The sequence below is a fragment of the Mixophyes fleayi genome, chromosome 1 (genome assembly GCF_038048845.1).
Source record: "Mixophyes fleayi isolate aMixFle1 chromosome 1, aMixFle1.hap1, whole genome shotgun sequence".
Taxonomy (NCBI): Eukaryota; Metazoa; Chordata; class Amphibia; order Anura; family Limnodynastidae; genus Mixophyes; species Mixophyes fleayi.
In genome coordinates, this window is record NC_134402.1 from 98,380,051 (window position 1) to 98,401,701 (window position 21,651).

General features: G+C 38.2%; 1 protein-coding gene across 1 annotated transcript in view; it reads right to left on the reverse strand.

Annotated features, from left to right (window-relative positions):
• GUCY1A1 (guanylate cyclase 1 soluble subunit alpha 1) overlaps positions 1–21,199 on the reverse strand; it is a 37,425-nt gene extending 16,226 nt beyond the window's left edge. Inside the window, exons 1-4 of the mRNA XM_075198297.1 lie at positions 20,832–21,199; positions 11,109–11,176; positions 7,444–7,547; positions 4,994–5,700 (exon numbers count right to left, since the gene is read on the reverse strand). Of these exons, the coding sequence (XP_075054398.1) occupies positions 4,994–5,700; positions 7,444–7,547; positions 11,109–11,176; positions 20,832–21,092 (1,140 nt within the window). The 5' untranslated portion in view covers positions 21,093–21,199. The remainder of the gene's footprint in view (positions 1–4,993; positions 5,701–7,443; positions 7,548–11,108; positions 11,177–20,831) is intronic.
• Between the last annotated feature and the right edge of the window lie 452 nt (positions 21,200–21,651).

Below are 21,651 nucleotides of genomic sequence, written 5' to 3' on the forward strand. Positions count from 1 at the left end.
ATTATAAACTAAATAAAATGATTATTATTTGTATTTAATTATATTTTATATGGAACATGCATCTTTTCATTTATTAATAACAGTGTCAAGGCACTATTCTCTCAACGTCAAAAACAAAACTTTAGAAAATAAATCAGTGAAATCAGGAGTGAAAAGAGAAGAAGGAAATGGATCTGCAAGTTTAGAATGGGTACCATAAACAATAAAAAAAAAATAGGGTTTTGTCAGTGAAATCATGAATAGGATTAGTGGGCCTAATACATTAAGGAAGTTAAGCAAGAAATTGAGTAAGTTTTCTTACTTAAGTTTTCTGGACAAAACCATGTTGTAATGCAAGGGATGCAAATGAGTTTTTTTATTTTGCATATAAGTTGAATACTGGCTGTTTTTTCTTGTAGCACACAAATACTTGATAGCTTATTTGTACACTGAAATTTAAAGTTGATCTTGGGAAAAAAAAAGCCAGTATTTAGCTCATGTGCAAAATAAAAAAAATAATTTGCACCCCTTGCATTGTAACATGATTTTGGCCAGGAGAAAAGCTTAAGTAAAAAAATGAGCACTTTCCTTAATGAATCAGGCCCAGTATGAGCAAACATTACCTAAAGGAACAAATCACTTTAATCATCCTGATGAATTGAAATATTAGACCTCAAATAATGTTCCACAGTTTGATTTGTTCTTTCAGACTGGCCATTAGATTGAGGGTTTCACATTTTTGCCAAAACATGGCTACAAATTTACCTCTGCGTACAATTTCATGAGGAAGACCAAGTATGCAAAATATTTCCTGTATAACATTACAAATTTTTAGTAAAGTGCTCAACTACGACTCAAATGAGTAAAAGTTATCTTGAATCTTGCAAGTCATTGATAAAATCCTTAGAGTTGTGTGTCTAGGGTTTGTTAGAAAAGAAATGAGGTAATAAAGCTTTTTTGGCAAACTGATGTGAGCTCAGAACAGGCTAAAATATATTCAGTGACATCCTTTCGGAGTCCTTGTCATCGGTAACTTTGATTTAAAATCTCCAAGGTCTTCACCCCAGGATGTCCAGCAAACCTGGAATTGTAGCCCCAAAAAAGCAGCTTTCTCTGCTACAAAAATATCACCTAGAAGAATCTGAAGAAGAAGTGGTCATGGAAGCAAGAATTCGAAAAGAATCAATTATAAGTTTGAGTTCATGCAAAGATTCATCAAAGAGTCATGAATCTTGTAGATAATCTTGGGACTTGTAGTTTAACAACATCTGGAGAGCTTCAGGTTGGCCAGGACTGCCCTAGGCCATAAGAATAAAGTGCGTCTATATAGCGCTAACATCACAAAAACAAGTAATAAGGCTAAAATGGCCACATATCAGAACAGTAGATGAGTGCAAGGAAAATACTTCTTAGGATGAACAATGAAATATACTGTATAACTGAGTCTTCTCTATGGAAGACTATATTTGTATGGTGTTCTGTCAAAGTTGAGTGTGTGACAAATATTAATTTAAAATGACACAAATGTAGGTCTACAAAATTTCTTATCTGGTCAAAAAGAAATGAAAAGGAAGGATGGGGTTTCCTGCTCAGGATGTGACAAGTTTAGCAACAGCTGGAATTTAACTCATTGCCCCCTACCACAAACAGATCAACCCATATTTATCTGCATACAATATAATGTCATCAATGTATTTCGTTTTGGGTGATATATTCATAATTTATATATTATTTTATTTATATTACATACTATAGCATCATATGCCAGAATTTTGATTTCTGTGATAGGTAGGATGTCTTCCTGTGTGAGAGGGGAAGAGATGGTTCTCTTCATGCCTGTTTGCCATTATGGGGGCTTCCAAGGGCCACGTTTTTATGGCTGGAAAAGTGGGTCATTAGGATACATCTTTGTCACACCAGCCTAAGACTAAAATATGTGTGCACACAACACGTCCTTTTTTTCATTAACCACACAATGAGTTTTGGATAACTTTATTGATTCCAATTATTGCTGTGATGGTGTCTGGCACCATCCTCACACATCCCCTAGGTGCTGGGAATGGACACCTGCCTACTCTGGCCACTCTCATCCCGTTGCCTAGCAATGGGATGCTTTCCTGGTTCCAGGGGCATCAGCGCAATGATGATTGCGTCCCATTGCTAGGCAATGGGACGCTTTCCTCTCGCTCCTGTTGCCAGTCAGTTGCAGCTGATCACTGAATCTTTCCACCTCCAATATGGGGCCACTTCCCTTTATTTAACGCACCTCCTGTCAGTGTTTTGGTGCCAGAGTATTGGTTCACACCAGCTCCACCATTCCAGATGTCTGTATCTGGTTACCGGTGTTTGGCTCCTGACCTTTGGCTTGATTCAAAAAAAAATATATCTAAAATGATCTATATTGTTTTTAACACAAAGAACACTCCCATAAGAAAAAAATAATTATCAATTAAATAGTCTCTGTAGCAGGGTGTGCCGATTTAAATCAACTTGATTTTAATCACAATTTAAATCGTGATTTAAATCACATGTGCTTTTTCTCCTGTTGGAGGCATTACGCCGCGACACACTTAGCAACATCTTGTGGCACACTGGTGTGCTGCGGAACACTGGTTGTGGAGCACTACTGTAGGCCACAAATATTCATAAAGGAAAGGGACTTTCAATGCATTTAGGCCAGAATCCCTGTCATCGGGCAATTACACCTATTTATTTCTCCACTGGAAAAACAAATAATGAGCTAACAACAAGTGCTGAAAACAAATATAGGGTTAAACCCTGCCACAGCTGAATGTTTACAACTTACTTGCCTTGTTTGGCCCCGCCTCCTAAATTTACATAATCAATTCTAGCCTATAATGGCAGCGGATGGGGCCACGATGACGCGTGACTTATATCACAAGCCGGGAGGTTGCCCTACTCTCCCAGGAGTCCTCCCAGAAATTTGGCCAAGGCCAAGTAAGATATCCAATTAAGACCCATTAAGGTCTTTGTGTACATAATTTAAGATCTGTACTTAGTCCGACGTGTAATGTGATTCAGGGAGGAAAATCTGAATTAATACTTACCTATTCATTGAGACCCAGGTCACATCATAATACCCTAGGAATTTAAATGTACAGCTGCATTTGTTTTCTTTCCTTCTCCATTAGGACAAGAATTGTGACATCAGCGAAAGGTTAAACACTCTGTTTTGTTAACTTTTATATGGACGAATGCAGATATGTTAAGTGCTGACATTTCCAGTCAGCACTTAACAAAGCTAAACATAGTGTGCCAGCACAGTTAATGATACGATACGCACCTTCATCAGTTCTTATACTATATACTAGCTTAACAAGTCAAAAGAAATTCTATCAGTCTTACAGCAGCGACTTCTCCAGTTAGAAAAATAATCACTTGTCTGTCGAATATGCAGTTCTGTCAAAATGTCAATGCAACGTTAAAATGTCCAATGTTCAATAGCAAAAAATTTTTCATATTCTGATTTCCTGTCATATGAAATGGCATTTCCAAAACCCTTTTTTAACAACTAAAATCCCCTAAAAATCAGCATAAATTTGAATTAACCTCACTACAGAAATTACCTTCCGACTTCCTAAAAAAATAACTGTCACATTTTATTAAGGTCTTTGTGTATCAAACCTAATGAGGTACAGAATTATCGTTTCAACTATAAGTACTAAAATGAACCATGAAATTCAGCAGAGCCATTTTTGCATGGAATTAAGAAATAATTTTGCCACCTAATTTTCACATCTACACATATATTAACTACAGACACCAGATATTTTCGTCTAAGCTACACAAATATTTTTAGCAGTAAGGAACTTTTTCTATTTTATTTTTCAGTTGAATAGTGCGAATTAATAAATGACACAAGTAAGCTGAAGCTCCTTACATACAAAATCATTGGCAGACATGAATTTCAACCTCATATGTTATTCCGATTGATAGGAAATTTTGGCATCTGGAACAATTGGGGGGGTCTGAATGTTCCATTTGTCAAATTATGCGCATACGTGGACACTTAAGACAGAAACTTGAAATGTTTGTCTCTGTAACCATGAATATAGAAATCAGGCATTCTAGATAAGGCAAAGGTAAGAGACACATAAGTCACAGGTGAGCTTGGAACTAAAATACAGCTGCAATTAATATACTTTCTCTCAACAAAGAATGGACCCAGGATCGCAAAAACATTTTATACACAATCACAAAGGTATAATAAACATTCAAAACAATAACCAAAAGCTCCTTGGACCTAAGCATTAATACCAGGCATACGTAAAACTGGTTGTCCCATAGGTATCATCATCATCACCATTTATTTATATAGCACCACTAATTCTGCAGCGCTTTACAGAGAACTCACATCAGTCCCTGCCCCATTGGGGCTTACAGTCTAAATTCCCTAACACACACACACACACACACACACACACACACACACACAGACCATGGTCAATTTGAGAGCAGCCAATTAACCGACCAGTATATTTTTGGAGTATGAGAGTAAACTGGAGCACCGAGAGGAAACCCACTCAAACATGGGGAGAACATACAAACTCCTCACAGATAAGGCCATGGTCGGGAATTAAACTCACGACCCCAGTGCTGTAAGGAAGAAGTGCTAACCACTTAGCAATCCATGCTGCCCAAATGTATAGGTATAAATGTAAATATGTATATTGTTTTTCCATACGTTTTCATGTGCCCATAATGTATGAAAAATGGATGTAAACACTCCCAAAAAGAAAAAATGAACTTCCTTGGAAGAGTATGTATATATTTAAAAATACTTCACCTTGATTATTCTTTAACATTTTATTTTAGTAGGGGTTTGAGAGTTACGCATTCATCCACTGATAGTGAATGCATTAAATTATATGAATATGCTTATGAAAGCCGACGGTCACAATAAAAACTAATGTTGAACAGTTGCATCTCACAACAGTTGAGCAGCCCTACAGTAAGTAATTAGTATTAGCAGAGTGTGGTGGGTTGTTCTCACCTTTGATGATTTTTCACTTGTGTTGTCCCACCTTTTAACTCTTAGAATGAATTGCATATTCAACATAGTCATTATCCCACTAAAAGTGCTGCTTATCTTTGGGGAAAGGATTTCAAAATATTCCTCAAAGTTGGATTTTCCAGGAATGTCTTTTCGGTTGAGTAATCTCTTCACCCCATTACCAATCTGTAGCATATTCATGTCTGTGTCAAACATAAAATGGAAGGGAAACGTCTTACAGAAAATGGCAGCCGAGATAACAACATAGGACTGTGGCTTACAAGGAGATAAAGAAGGTTGTGTATTTTTGACTTGCACGGAATATAATAGATAGGGCTCCTTAATAAAGTCATTGCCATCGTTAGCGTGTTGCGGAATCAACTTCACATCCACTTCCGTTTCATACAAGGTTTTTGCTGCTGCCTTAATTATTCCAGGTAGGATCAATTTAGTTATGTTATTGGGAAAGAAATAATACACATTTAAATAATCAGGATCTTTTTCTAGGCAAAGAATTGACCCTTCTTGAAGTCCAACGTTATCTTCTTGTGTTCTGGAAGGTCCACCTTGCTTCAAGTGGGTGCTAAAGCTGTTTAAAAAGTCCTTCAACGTCCCTCCAACAACTTCCAAAACGTGTTCATCTTCTTCATAACATATTTTAAAAAGTTCTTCTCCTAAAGTTTCGTTAACATCTTCTTCAGGAATACCTGAAATAATAACATATCATGATATGAAACAATGGAACCGAAGAATGGGATGGCTACATAACTTTACAGCGTTGATATAACTGTGGCACAGTAGGTTAAACAATAAACTTAATTTTTAATATATTTTGTGTTGTAAATTAAGTTTGGAATTCTGAAATAAAATAGTTTTTATTTCCTTCACAAAAGCCTTTGTTAGAGGTTTCAAATTAAACTTTCTCAAGGTCATTGTGGAGAACAGATGGTCAATGGAGATATGAGTCAGTCAAAAAGGTTATATGTGGTTCTCCTGACCAGAGGGATTTCACCCCTTTTGAGGGGATTTTGATGCCATACAACAAGGGTATTTGTACAGTATATGCAGTAGCTTAGTGGATGGTGGTGTCTTTACAACAACTTGACTAGTCAGCTATAGGTCAACCTTGTGCTTTATAGGCTAAACTTCTGCATGATACTGCCATCATCTATGTGAACTGATGGTTCTCCACAAAAGACAATTTAGATAAAAAGACTGCTTGTGAGGCCAACTGAAAAATATGTTGTCCACCACTGTTCTAGTCAGTAAAATTGTACCTTTCAATTTAATATGCATGTTCTTTACAATAGCTTATCATATGTTCAGATTGTCAAGAAACAACTTTTTTTCCAGCCATGATTCAAACGATTTAAGGCCATTGTCATTAATTCCTCATTAACCATTCTTTAGAGACTTTTTCCCTATATACCAACATTGTTCTGATCTTACTACTAGTCCCTCCCTTTTTTTTTTTTTTGAAGCTGCTACAGTACAGGAGCAAATACATGCTGATGATGATGACAGTCGCCAACACTAGCTAGTCACATCTGATTGGTTGACTGCAAATTCACCTCTCCAGATTATATGCACTTTCATCATAGATCATAGATACAGTATATTATAGGTTTTTGTGGGCGGATTTTAACAATTATATTTGCTATTTTAAGTCATGACCATGAAAGAATAAATATTATATCTGCTGTATTATATCAAGCCTAATAGCGACTAATTTTCCCTATCAAAACAAATGTTTTGAAACTTTTCTTGCGTTTATGACGTAAGCCTTACATAACCCTGGTGCAATTGGTACAAATGCAGAGCTAGCAAATCTTGAGATGTCGTTGACTCAGCATATAGCCGTAAATATGTTATATTAATGGATGGCTTTTTTTGAGTGTAAATCATAGTTGCCAACTCTTCCGGGAGAGGGGGCGAGACTGGAGGGCGGGAGGGGGCGGGACGAAGCCAATCGCGTCATTTTGGCCCCCCCGTGAAAACGTAATTTGCGTCGCGGGGGGGCAAAATGACGCGTTTGGCCTCATCCCGCCCCCTCCCGCCCTCCAAAATGGCGTGATTCACCGAGAATCGCGTCAAATGACGCGATTCTCGGTGAAATCCGGGATGCGGGAGAAATGCCATCTCCCCCGGAAGCCTGACTCGAATTTCGGGAGTCTCCTGGACTTTCCGGGAGAGTTGGCAAGTATAGTGTAAATTACACTAAACATACATCCAATTTAGCAACAGGCTCTTAAGTTCTAGAAAAAAATTGAAAGTGTTTCTAATGAAGAGTGTGACTTTGGAGGTTAGTGAAAAAACAACAACACAGATAAAGTAGTGTCTGCATATTCTGCCACAATTATGTGTAAGAATAATAATTATACTATAATAAGTATGAGTTTTATCTTACTGCTCAATATGTAGCAATTTTCGAAAATAAATAAATAAATTACCTGCGGCTTTAGATTGCTCTGTGACAGTTTTCTCAAAATCTTCTTTTTCAGCAGTTTTCCCACATACTGGCATACCAGGAAGCTTGAACGTAACACAAGCTGATCTGCAGAACAGACAATGGGATGTAATTACATTCAGTACAATGAGAGCATACAAATATAAACACGCATCTGTTAAACTGTTCTATTGTTCCATATCACAAGAAACACTAATTGATATTTAGGTGGAAATTGTTTGTTTCTAACTCGGGGATGACTCTTTGCTGATACTAGTTTCTTTGTATGGACTGGAAGTAAGAAGTCGGCAGGACATACAGTAAAGGCCCACACATGCACAATGTTTATATTGTTCCACTTCATAGCATGAGGTGTTTCTGACTAATGATGAGTGAATTGGTTTGTTCTAAAAAGCACCATATCTATATTTTGGGATTCAGGCCAGATACTGAATTCTTCAATAAAGGATTTGGTCAAACACTAAACCAAATTTGCATATTCAAAATTTGGCAGGAGGAGCCTAAAATATAAATCCTATCTGCAATGTTAGCTCTTTAGGTAATAACTCTATGTCATGTGCAATCACAGGGAAACAAGAATTTGGGATCAGTTGGCCAAATCTAAAGGATTTAGCACAGTGGTTCCCAAACTGTGCACCTCAGCTCACTGGGGTGCTGTGATGATCTCACAGGGATGCCGTGGCCAGGGTCGGAGGTAAGCAAGGCGGAGGACTACTTGGTAATTATTTTGGCATAGGGTGATAGGGTGCCTTGAGAAATTATGGAGACCATAAGGGTACCTTAAACTGAGAACTTTTGGGATACACTGGTTTAGCAAAACTTGAAACTACACTAAAGTCTGATAAGCTTTGGCTAAATTCCTAGGGGAAACCGAAGATTAAAAATAAAAGTTCAAGTTAAGGTAAATTCAAGGTTCAGGAAATATTAAACATGGCATGGCATACTTATTTTTAAATGTAAACAAACAAAAAAACAAGATAGATATATGGAATTTGTTTAATATAGAGATGCATCCCATAAGATCATCACACTCATCTCCTGAAATAGTCTGTGCTGCAGGAGGACCCTGTTCCATCCACTATCTAACTTTCAGTATGTAGGTTCCTGATTTTTTTCATTCATTATCATTACACTGCATCCCTGCCATTACTTACACAATCAAAAGAGTGAATGGGTCTATCCCCTAAATCAGTGTTTCCCAACCCTAGTCCTCAAGTACCCCTAGCAGTGCAAGTTTTCCAGGTGACCAGTGATATAATTATACCCCCTGTGGATCTTTCAAAATGTGTCAGTCAGTAATAATTACACCTGTGCTCAAGCAAAGAGATACGGAAAACATGCACTGTTAGGGGTACTTGAGGACTAGGGTTGGGAAACACTGCCCTAAAAGATCAGCACAATCATTTACTGAACTGCTCTGTGAAACTTTAAACATCCTGTTGCCCTAGTCACCTGCAGGTTTTACCATATACCCCCACTCCATTCCCCGGGCCCATTAGAGTCAGGCTGTTTGGAAATAAGGAAAGGCCTGCACAGTTTTGCGTATAATCCGTGTGTCTCCAGCTCCAGGGAGGCTACAACAGTAGGTAGGGTGGATGATAAGCAGCACTGCACTGAATAAGTAAATTGCTTTACAACTCATTGCCAAATTAAGTAGATCATAAATACAATGTCAAACCCAGACACAATTTTATGTCACTCTATTTATAGTGAAGTACACTATAATTGTTTATCTCATACTTCAGCCATTACAAATGGCTGGAACATGAGATAAACACTGGTGAAATATATGTGGGGTAGATCTTTCCATTTCACAAAACAACTTGATCTTTAAATCTCTTGGTAGGTGGCATTATCAGCTGCTTTCTCCGATTGTCCTATCTTGAACTTAGGTGCAAAAGACGTGTCTTACTGCAGGAAGATCCTAATATAACATTGCATTTGATATTTCACAGTACACAAATATGGTACTTGAATAGAAGATCTCGAATGTCCTCATACTGCATGTTAATTAAACAGAACAACAGGAGGACTTGTGAACAGTTTGTTGTAATGATTGAGGAGATCAAAGTGTTCAATTAGTAGTCACTTGACTTTACCACCTCTGTAAACCTGATCATATTTTACATGCCAGGCAAAATGGCACAGCTTGACTTCTCAATGCTTCACTTACGTGGATGGATTTTTACAAACAACTGTTAAATAAGCTTCTGTAAATACTGTTCAGAGAGTATTTTATTAGCATTTACATTTATACCTTAAAAGAGAGAGACCAAAATATAATAATATTTTTAGGTAAAAAAAAAATTAACAAATAATAATGAATGAAAAGAAAACAGATTTGACATTTTTAATATAATGCATAACATTTTTCAAAGCAACTCTCACTTTCACATTGAGTGTGGCAAAAAGTTCTTTGATTCCACCCCACTGTTGTAATCAACATTTTCCATTAGTTTCCCATGACGTTTTCACTTTGTAAGTGTGATACTATCAAAGATAGGGGAAGCCTCTGTGAACCTGCAGGCAGATTGCTTTGTTAAGCCAACTAATGGAAACCAGAACCACGGATCTATTTAATTTTCTGATGTGCCACATTCAATAGAAGGGATGGCTTTGACAGATAGGTTGTCTCTATGGAACTGGAGCATTAGCTACACTATTCATGTCAATCCATAGTAAAACATGTCCTATAGTGACAAGGACACAATTCAGAATAAAGCTTACAAATTAAAGCTACTATAAATAAATATGTACATACATAAGGATTCTCATGCGTAGCCTGTTGTCACGCCTGCATTTTAAACAAACACTGAACATTCGGGAGGATTGTTGTGAAAAATGTTCAATTTGCTTTTGCAGCATGCGTGTGACAGGCTAGAGTTTCCATTTATTTCAAAAGAACTGAATTTCAACAACTGCTTTGTGAATATGGTACATTTAGCTTTTTATGAGTGTTAGACATTCAGAAACATGAGGTGCCAGTAGATTCCATATAACATACATCACTGTGGAAGGCTATAAGAAGCACCTTGGTAATTACCCTTTTTGCCTTGGTAGACTGCTGTTAATAATTATGCAGAGTTTATACAGTGTCAGTGACTACAATGGTGACCACAGTCACATGGCACATGATGTTATGAGCAGAGAGGCTTTGGAACTCACATTTTAGCAAAATTTACTCTGTTATGATAATGATTTATAGGAGGATAGCTAAGAAAATTACTATTAAATGCATGCTTAAATGTTACGTTAATTGCTATTTCAAGAAAAAGAAATATGATTTTGCAAGTCATTTTTCATTATTGAACTTTTTTTTAATAGGACTACAATAAACTAAATGGTACATGTTATCTTTCCAGCATAGAGTGAATGGTTGAAGCAGCTGCAATATATAGCTAGCACTCAACATGATGGCCCCTTTCTAATATGATTAGTTTTAGCTTAGATGGTTTTGAAAGACAGGTCAACGTCGGAGCATTAAGAGGACTTACACCAGTCTATTTTTATTCTGCCTGTATAGAACTAAACACCAGAGAATAGTAGTAGAATTTTAAAGATCTTACCAATGCTTTTATCACAAAATATTGTGACTATTTCAATGTAAATAAAATGCATTAAGAAAAGTATGCAATTTAAACAGCTTACCTATTTGTGTTACATTTTGCTTTGTGTCTTGCAATTGTTCTTTGAAGAGCAAGATTCAGCCTTTCCAACTGAGAAACAGACAAGGTACAGTAAATTAGTAATCTAATGCAGAGGTTACTTCTAAGCAATACCTTATGACTTAATGAGAATGAACAAATGGAGGTTGAACATTCAAATATTTATATTAATAATGAAAACATTCCCATAGTATAACATTTTATTCGTCTTTTATGTTTTAATTCTGTAAAATTCTTCTAGTGAACCTTTGCAGGATTACTTTTTTCTCTTCAACATCAAAATATTGTGAATCAAAAAAAGAGTTTATGGTAATCATGTACCAAACGGGTATTCAAATAAGGTTCTGACAGGATTACCCTATTAGGAACAAATGTTTTTTGCAAGGTGTAACTTGCCAATGTTCAGTACTATTTATGGTAAGATTTCTAGAGAAACGATTTATCACAACATAACACATACACAGAGTTTATTGTCAGGACAGGAGCCCCTGAGTTATGTTCCACCTAGGCAACTACCAGTTTTGCTTTGCCTTCATCCTGACTCCAGCAGACTCTATGGACCTGATTCATCAAGGCACATATCTGTCGATTTTGAGCGTATTGTAAGCAAAATTACTCCGCGCATGCCAAGAACCAGGACATACGCCAGTGAACACAGCCCGGTCCGGTCTGTCTTCGAATGTAAAGGACACTTAGTACAGCTAAGATTTCAAGGAGTGAACAGGGTGGGGAAGGGCCGTGACTGATTTACAGTAACGGTGTGCCAAACACAAGCACACGCAGCCACCTCTCCGAATCAAGCTCTAGGAATGGCAAAGTTACTTGTTTTTCTGCTGTATCTCTTGCTCCAACTACAGGGATAGTCTAAGACCAGAGTACTAGTGATGACAGTCTTGTATGCATGCTATAACATGTGTTTGCAGACAGAAGCAAATGTAAAAATGTATTTTATGTTTAGTAGATATTAACAACATCTTAATAAATGTATTTTATAGTCGGGGAAATTGTTTGTTTTTTTAACTGTTTTATCATTATTGTCTTTATTAACTGGTGTTATTAATTAAATTATTTTTTTTCTGTGCGTTCTTTTGCAAATTTATAAACCACATAGGCTTTGGACATATCATGCAGTGTAGTAGAGAACAGCAAACCTGGACCCGAATTCAACAGTATCTTGAGATCCGTGCATTGATGAATTTCGGAGTGCACAGAGGCTATTTACGTGCATTTTAAAACAAACTCACATTGCTATGGGGGAAGGGAAATAGAAAATGTTGCTACCGGGGGGGCGGGGGACGTGGGGAGGGGGAGGGGGTATGCTGCTACAGAGGAGGGGGAATCATGTGTTATTCTAGGGGTGGGGATTGCGTTACTGTGGGTTAGGGTGTTTGCAGGGGCCCACCTAGACATTTGTGGGCCCCATAACAAAAATTTGATAAGGCCACCATGTACTGCCCAAGAAAGAAAAGCTCACATATACATGGGACTATGACCAACAAGCTGTGGGCCCCAGAAGCAATGAGTGTGCCGTTTCATCGGGGGGTGGAGGGGGAATCCACTTTAGAACTGGAGAGGACTAGGGCATCCCCAGGGCCCTGGGTAGTTTTGCCCTTGTATGTGTTGCAGGGTGAGGGGAAATTTATTACTAAAGAGATAATTTGCAAATGCAAACATGTAATTCCAGCTTCTATATCATTTATAAATTAATTAAACAGAATTGGTCCCAAGACAGATCCCGCAGGTAAAATAGTAAGAACATTAGTCCAGTTAGAATATAAATCACTGTTATATTTTCTTTGGATATGGTGTTTTAGATAACCTTCATTGTACAATAAACACCTGTGAGGCTCAGTTTCAAACACTTTTGAAAACTCAAAATATACTACACCCCCTATCATTTCACAATACAATCTCCGACTCACTTCCTCATACAATACAAGGAGATATGTTTAATAAGATCATTCTTTCAGAAACCCATGCTGGCTGTTGCTGATATTATTTTCTAGAACATATTCTTGAATACAGTGTCTTAACTCCTCAAGGATCTTTCCTACTATAGATGTTAAAATTTTGGGTTTACAATTATTACCTTTTTGAATATGTGTACCACATTTGTTTTTTGCCAATCCATTAATACCTGTCAGTAATCATCCCTAGAAAAACTGAGCTAAGCTCTCTGACAACTCATGGATGTAAGTCACATTAAAGTTGTCTGTTTTGGACCACAAGACTTCTGTCAGGAGCAGTGGCAAGTTTGACATGGTGTCAGTAGCACTTACTTCAGTGAGTGAAAAAAATAATGGCATAAATTAAAATAACCTGTCCTCTCACTGCCAACAAAATCATACATTTTGGAGATATATTACAGAAAAATATACTTCTCTTCTTGATCAATGTAGATTATTTAATGTAAACCCTCTCCTCCACTTAAAGGCAAACAAAGTAACCATGTTATTGTATTCTAGTGACATTACAATTAAATAGTGCTTGTAAATATGCCAAATAATAGTGCTTGCAAATATGCATAAGCCTAGTTCTTTAGCTCTACATTCAAAAATAGTTGTAATATTTAAAGTGTACCCGTCAACAGGTTCTCTAGCTTTACTTATTTTGTTTGTTACCACATGATGTAGTTTATGAAAAAACATAGGTTCGTTTGTACCACTGTTCACCTGGAGTTAGAATCTTATTGGAATAGTCATTATGTGCTATGCTCAATCCCAGGCAGTCTTCCTCCAGCCCACACAGCGGTAAAGCCCTGGATCAAGCACTCTAACCTAACAGCCCAACTGGTAGCCATCATTAGGCTTGCTCACTCTATGCCTCACAGTTCTACTACTGTACAGACTGGAGAAAGTTTGCCTCAGAGATAGCTGCAGCATAACCAGCTAAATACAATGCTCTCTCCTGGGTAAAGGCACAAGCAAAAAACGGAGAGGACCCGACGACAGGTCTGCTTTAAGGCAATTTTAAAACAAGTAAACACACTGCTGTGGACCATGCATAGCCTTGGGTGCTATAAAGACATTTTCTATTTTGCACAGTGGGACATTTGTAGAATATTCATATCTATTATTTGTTGTTCTTTCTTTAAAATTGATTGTAATAGAATTTTGCATTTCTTATTCATCCAGTTCTCTCATTAAGTGTTCATGGATTGTATTTGGCAATAAGTGCATCATTTTGATCATTCCTTTGCTATCCACTATATCAGTCATCTTTTATTGTAAAACAAATGTTGTACTTAAGTACAGAAGATATTCACGAATTTGTTCTTATTAGTACAAATTGGGGAAATTTAACTAAAAAAAAAGCAATAGTGAGCCACATTTTCACAGCACAATTACAGCTCTCTTATTGCTTTACACTTAAGTACAACACCTGAATACCCCAATCCATATTTTTGTGGTCTATTTGGGAAGATGCATTGCACAATATTTAGTGGAATTTGTGCTGTGACCGAAATGTGATTGTTTGAAAAATGAAAAACCTCACCTTGAATAACTGATTACTAACACATGCAGACCACCTCCTTCTTGGTTTGAACTTTCCCTGTCTTCCCTGTAAAATGCTGCTTTTTAGAGCCTCATTTATGCCTGTTCTAAATCATCACTTTAAGGAAAATCCCAATTTGAGGGCTCTATCCCACCATGCTGATTGGTACAGATTTGTCCTGATTGGTGGAAAGGTTGGGGGAGAGCAGCGGAGAATAGGTGCAGTGTGTTTTGTTTGCACACGACAATGAAGGGGCTTGGAGGGGAGGGGAAGACAGAATGGGGCAGCCTAGCGCTTCAACAGGTACTTGCTACTGGCAAGATGTTCCCTCCCATCCTTTCCGTGTCCCAAAATCATGGAAGGGGTTAACACCAGTTTAAGCAACTACTATTCTCCCATGGACTTTACCAGACACCTCAAAGCAACGTGGTGCTATTCTCCCTCAACTCCCACCTCCGACACCTAAATACTTTCTGGCCAATGACATCTTATGAGAACTTGGGATAGCCTTGCAGGGTGGAGTTCCACTTGTGGGAATTTTGAACTGTTTCAAAGCCTGCAAGGGGGACCCAGGGTGTTCGTGAATTGGAAAGTTCTGTCTCCTACCAACTCCAATGTTGCTTTTGACAAAATTCTGCATTTGAGTCACATATTGTGTGGATGGTCCTCCTCCAGTGTTCCTGTAGCTTGAGGGTCTGTCTGCCTAGTGAGCCTACAGGAGAAGGGAGTCTAGGATTCAGATCCCTACCACGTTAGTAGAGAGCCTGTGGCCAACTGGCTGTGACCATCATGAGATGGGAGCAGACTCTACAACTTGACCAGAAAATGTATTACTGTAAGTCTGTGGGACTAATGAGACTAATAGCCTGGCTGGAATTTTCTCGCTTACAACTTGGCCAGGTACAATCTACAACTTGGCCAGGGATAATATACAGTTTGGCACTCTGTGATCACTATCAGAATAGGCAAATACAACTTAAACGGATCTAGAGCTCTCCAAGCATACTGGTGTATTACCATTGGAGTTGCTACAGGAACTGCACCAGGACTAAGGGTGTGCACCGGCCACTTTTAGTGTTTTGTGTTTTGGGTTCTGATTAGCTTGAGGTTTTGGGTTCCGATTTGTTTTGCCAAAACACCTGACGAAAGGTTTTGGTTCTGATTTAGGGTTTTGGTTCTGATTTATTTTTAAAAAAGCATAAAAAGGGTTAAAATCAAGTTTTTAGTTTATTTTTCACTCCTACGCTATTATTAACCTCAATAACATTAAATAACAATCATTTCCACTAATTTCCAGTCTATTCGGAACACCTCACAATATTGATTTTAGGTACAATATTTGATTTTTTGGTACAGCAGCAACAGTGAACGTAGTTTGGAATTGCAGTACCTATTTTTTGGTACAGCAGCAACAGTGAACGTAGTTTGGAATTGCAGTACCTATTTTTGGGTACAGCAGCAACAGTGAATGTAGTTTAATATCTGATACGCATCTATGTGGACTGCGTAGTGGAGTGGCCCCGGTACCCAATTTGGTATCGGGGCCACAATATATCACCCTCAACTGGTCTGAATTCCACTGCACATATGGCTGCTCCTACATCCTCTGCAGCATATAGAGGGTGTAGTTCGAGCGCGTCACTACCTCTTGTTTTTGACGACCATGGTACAGAGCATTCATCATTGAGATCCCATCAAGTATTTTCAAAGACAGACAGCGTTGAAGTGTTATTTGTTGACTTTGTGAACAAAAAAACTGTCCCTGTTGCAAATCTTCGTGCAATGAAGAGTGACTTTTTCATTTAAAGGCTCAAGCTTTCAAGTGTAGTGTTTATAACATCATTACACCAACAGGTAAAAATCCTTTTAATTGGGATAATGGAGCCACAAAGGAAATTGCACATATGTAATGCCCGCACAATGTTACTGGCGTTGTCTGACACCACAAATCCTCAGGAGAGTCTAAGTGGGTTAAGCCACTGAGAGATTATTCCCCTCAGTTTCTGGACTGATGCACCACTGGACTCAGCAAGGACAGAGCACTGGACTGATGCTCCACTGGACTCAGCAATGACTTTTTTGATTTTCATTTTTTAGATTTTTTTTTAAAGGATTTTTGTAGAATTTTTCTTTTTTTTTTCTTTTTATGGAAGAATCTTTAATACTTTTAAAATAAATATGCACTTAGCAGAACAAAGCACAGAACAAAAGCACCGCTGGACTCAGCAAGGACAGAGCACTGGACTGATGCACCACTGGACTCAGCAAGGACAGAGCACTGGACTGATGCACCACTGGACTCAGCAAGGACAGAGCACTGGACTGATGCACCACTGGACTCAGCAAGGACAGAGCACTGGACTGATGCACCACTGGACTCAGCAAGGACAGAGCACTGGACTGATGCACCACTGGACTCAGCAAGGACAGAGCACTGGACTGATGCACCACTGGACTCAGCAAGGACAGAGCACTGGACTGATGCACCACTGGACTCAGCAAGGACAGAGCACTGGACTGATGCACCACTGGACTCAGCAAGGACAATGCCCGAGTGAAGATGGCGGCGGCAAGCGGGGAATTTAAAGGTTCCGAGTATCGCGAGATCCGACAGCGGGATTATGACTCAGAGCCTCGTTTTAAGTTTCGGAATCGGCGGGAATACCCGGACAGTGCTCAGATCTGACTCGGATCCGCAATGTTCGGGGGGTCTCGGATTCCAGGAATCCGAGTGCGCTCATCCTTAACCAGGACCACTTCTAAAATAACAACTTGGCCAGACAATCTACAGCTACAGCTTGGCCCAGTTACAATACATATTGCTCATAGTATATTGACGGATTGGTTAACATTGGTCCATTGCATTTGCTACTAACATTTTGGCCGGGCAAACGATCTACTGGCAGCATACTGCTGTACCCTCCTTGCAGTTGCCTGGGAAACTGCATGCATCAGGACCACTTCTCTAACTTCAACTTGGACTGAGAATATTACAGCTTGGCCAAGCTAAAAGACTTACATAGAATCTAGAGCCGTTAATAGTATATTGGCTCTGGGATGTTGGGAGAAGTCTCTGGGTGTTGGTGATTGCTCAGGTTGTTATTTAGTTGCATTGTTTTAAGCTATTTTTTTACAGTTGTATTGCACTTTATAATAAATATATTGTTGTATCTGCCACTTGTCCTTGCCTGTGTGATCCAAAGAGTCCCTAAGGTGCAGGGGGTACTGTATGAGTCTAGGCTCCAACATCCTGGTATTTTGACAACTAAATGGTCAGGTCTGCCCATTACTGCTACTTGCACAGACAATGCCATAATGCCAAACTAATGCCTATTCCACTTTGTAACAATCTGCTCAATGATACAAAATAGGCAAAAGAGAATGTAATGGCTTTAGCATCGTGCCTCTGAATATTTCTTCATTCATCAATGTTGGCCAAATCTATGTAATATAACTTTTTTTATACTAATAAATAATCCAGTACCTAGTATGACATATGTACATTTAAACAACATAAGACAATTACAATTCTAAAATTCATTTGATATAGCAAATACAATTGATTGCATATTTAATATTGCAAACTCTCATAAGAATCACCATATTTTACATATTCATTTATTGTAGTTTACTTTGATGACTCCTCTTGTACACAACACTTTAAAATATTTGCACTTTACAGATAAATATAACAACATCATCATTATCACTAACAGCTCTGCAGCTTTTTGTTTTCAAACATCATCAAGATACGGCTGATTGAGAACAAGACAGAAAAGCTTCACAGCCAGTGTTAAACTGCTGTGCCGTATGTCTTCAGCACACAATGACTAGTAAGGAAAAATCTAAATGTTTTGTTTGCTGTCAAACAGATCAGTTTGCTCTAAAATAATAAATTGATTCTGTCAGTGTGACCTCAGTTTGTGTGTGTCTGTGTGTTAGGGAATTTAGACCGTAAGCTCCAATGGAACAAGGACTGATGTGTATGAAATATAGTCTCTGTACAACACTGTGTAATATGGTGCCGCAATATAAGTAAATGATAATAATAATATTTCTGTAAGAAAGTGACCTGTGTTTGCACTTACTGTGCATGTATACATCTATCTATATCACCATTGGGGTATCAAAGTGTTATATAAAATACAATGAAATAAGCCAAGATCCTGTAATAAGGACATTTGGGATTCATGGTTAACTCATCAGTATTTATAATAGGTTGGGAGGGAAGAGCTACAGATGGAGCCTTTTTTATTTCAGAAAATAGTGCAATCTGGTGCTTTTTACCTGATGTGCACTGAGCACTAAGGCCACTCAATACTGTATGATATAGAACACTTTCTCCATGACCATCATGTACAGTGTAGCGCTCTTTCAATCAAATAAACACGCTCCATATGTGCGAGAGGCCTCATGTGTGGTTAACATTTGGAAAAATCTCTGAATTATGCCTCACTACCTCCAACCAGGGCACACAATCAGTGATTACATGATTGTAATTACGCTGATAGCACCAGAGGACCATTCCATATTTGTTTTCCTACACACACACACACACACACACACACACACACACACACACACAATAAAGTAGTTAATAACATATAGGTGGATAACATGCTGCAGCTGTCAGGGGCAGGAAAAGAGTTTACTATATACAGGTGTGAATTTCTATATAAATCGCACCAGGTCATTTCATATTCAATTGCCTATAAAACCCTATTTGTCAATGATGCTATGAAGATGTTTTTGTAATCAGCTGGCAGCCCTGTCTGACCGTCACTTAAGATTACCTCTGCTTATCTGGGTGTATAATATGTATTTATGCAAGATAACAAATCACTGCCAGTAGAGAATCCCCTAGTAATCCATGGATAATTAAGAAAACAAAATAATAAGAAAGAACAATGATATAAGAAACAAGACGACAACAAAATAATGAAACTAGTGGGATAAATGTTGTGTCTGGTCCCCTCATGTGATGTCAATGTACACGCTATACTGTTTATTAAGAATTACATTTAACATGATAATTTATGTCAAGAAAGAATGATAGCTGATGAAACCACAAGTTACTAAGCACTACTAGTGAAAACATATGTTAACTATTTTATTTTTATATATAGATCTTAGAAAGATTTTGCAATGCATTATATTAGATAACACTTATAAATAAACAAACCACAAATACCTCAATATATCTGTTGAAAACAAAATAATTGGTCACATAAATACACACATAGCTTGGCTGTTGTGCCATTTATCATACCATAAAAATGATAATTAAGACATACTGCAGGACTGCAAAATGATGTAAAATATCAAATAGGCCAATAAAAGTATGTGGCTTATTGTGTCAGTTGTCAGTCTGTACTATAACAGAGGCCACAAAGAAACATGTCATGGCATATTTACTCCTTGCATACAATGTACAAACACACACATACGAATAAACAAAACACCACCACTGCAGAACAAGGCACAGTAGTTACCAAATATCACCTACATAGGGAGGTGTGACACAATCATATTAAAATCAATACATGTCAATGTGGACCAAAGACTGCTGTGTGTATTCACTAGTCATTACATACTAACATATCTTCTCATATCTAGACAGCAGGCTTAATATATATTATAGAGCTGGACTAGTTTGTCTATTTATACTGCAACAGCTGGGAAAGACAATGATGCAGAGGTTTGTTAATGGACATTTTGCTTTAAAGTAAATGTACACATGCCCTAATAATAATAATAGTAATAAAGTTCTGTAATCAGCAGGTTCTGTCTAATTTGAGTGTTAGTCATATGTTGGTCCTTTGATTTATGTGAACGATGTATTTTCTGTCCCTACATTAATATTATAAACATTGCTAACTGCTTACACTGTAGCAATATCATTATGAAGCATTAACACAGAGAATATGCAGAACTATTGTACTACGTAATCATTGGAACCCTGTTATTGGCATTAATTGTAAACATGCAATTCGTTACCCACTCACTATCATGTTAGTGTATATTACCAATTCCTTAGCAGGGAGCTTAAATGAGTTAATTTTATTTGCTCCACATAAACCAAATGATTACTTGTTGATGTGTCTGGCAGTAAAACGTTGCAGTGAGGTAAATGGCATCGGAGTGCCTGTGAAAAGTGCATTTTGTATTTGCAATAATATTTTGCGATGTGTATAGAGCCAGTGAGGTTTACCTCGGGGAAGATTAACTTGCAGATGCTCTCAGCTAAAGTATGCAGATAAACCCTGGTACGACTGCTTTTCCTTTGGGGAGGGTCCTCCTCTAGTCTCCTATGTCGGACACTGGTCTCAGACACTTCAGTGCAGATAGGGAGCCCTGTTGCAGCACTACCAGCCACTTCATCGTCACCTTCCTCTGATCCCTGGCTCTGTGTCAGCATAGAGAAAGGGCATTCTCCTGATATCTTTAAGTCTTTAAGCTTGGTACAGAACATCTTGTCTTCACCGTCAGCTCATGTGACGCTCTGCTCTGATCATCAGCTGTGCAACAATTCATTCACAGCCTAACGGGACCAGGACCCCATCACAAGCTCTGGGAAAGCTTCACATGAATGCCTGGTGGAGTCTAAGGGGCGGAGAAGAGCTGAGAAATGGGGGAGGCACCCGTGCACGCTGCATGAAGAACAGACCACCCTCTTGCACTTTCACACATGTTTGACTTAACGTATTGGGAACTGGTGTCAGATAAAATTCTATTTTCCTCAGCCACTGATAAACAGCTTTAGGGTGGAAGTTGCAGGCTGGATAAAGGAAGTAGTTAGTAGTTAGAAACCACAATGAAATACTTTACTTGGCATTCTACAGAGTGCAAGATATATAAGGTTTTAATGGGTATGGGTGAAAACCGGAATTGCTGGAATGCCGGAATGATTTGGCTCCCTGCAGTGTTCACTGCTGCTTGGTGTCTTAATCCATTCTGCCTGCCTGAATGTATGTCAGAATGGAGCACTTAGAAGCATAGCTATCCCTTCCGTTTGCCGGAATGGGTCTACT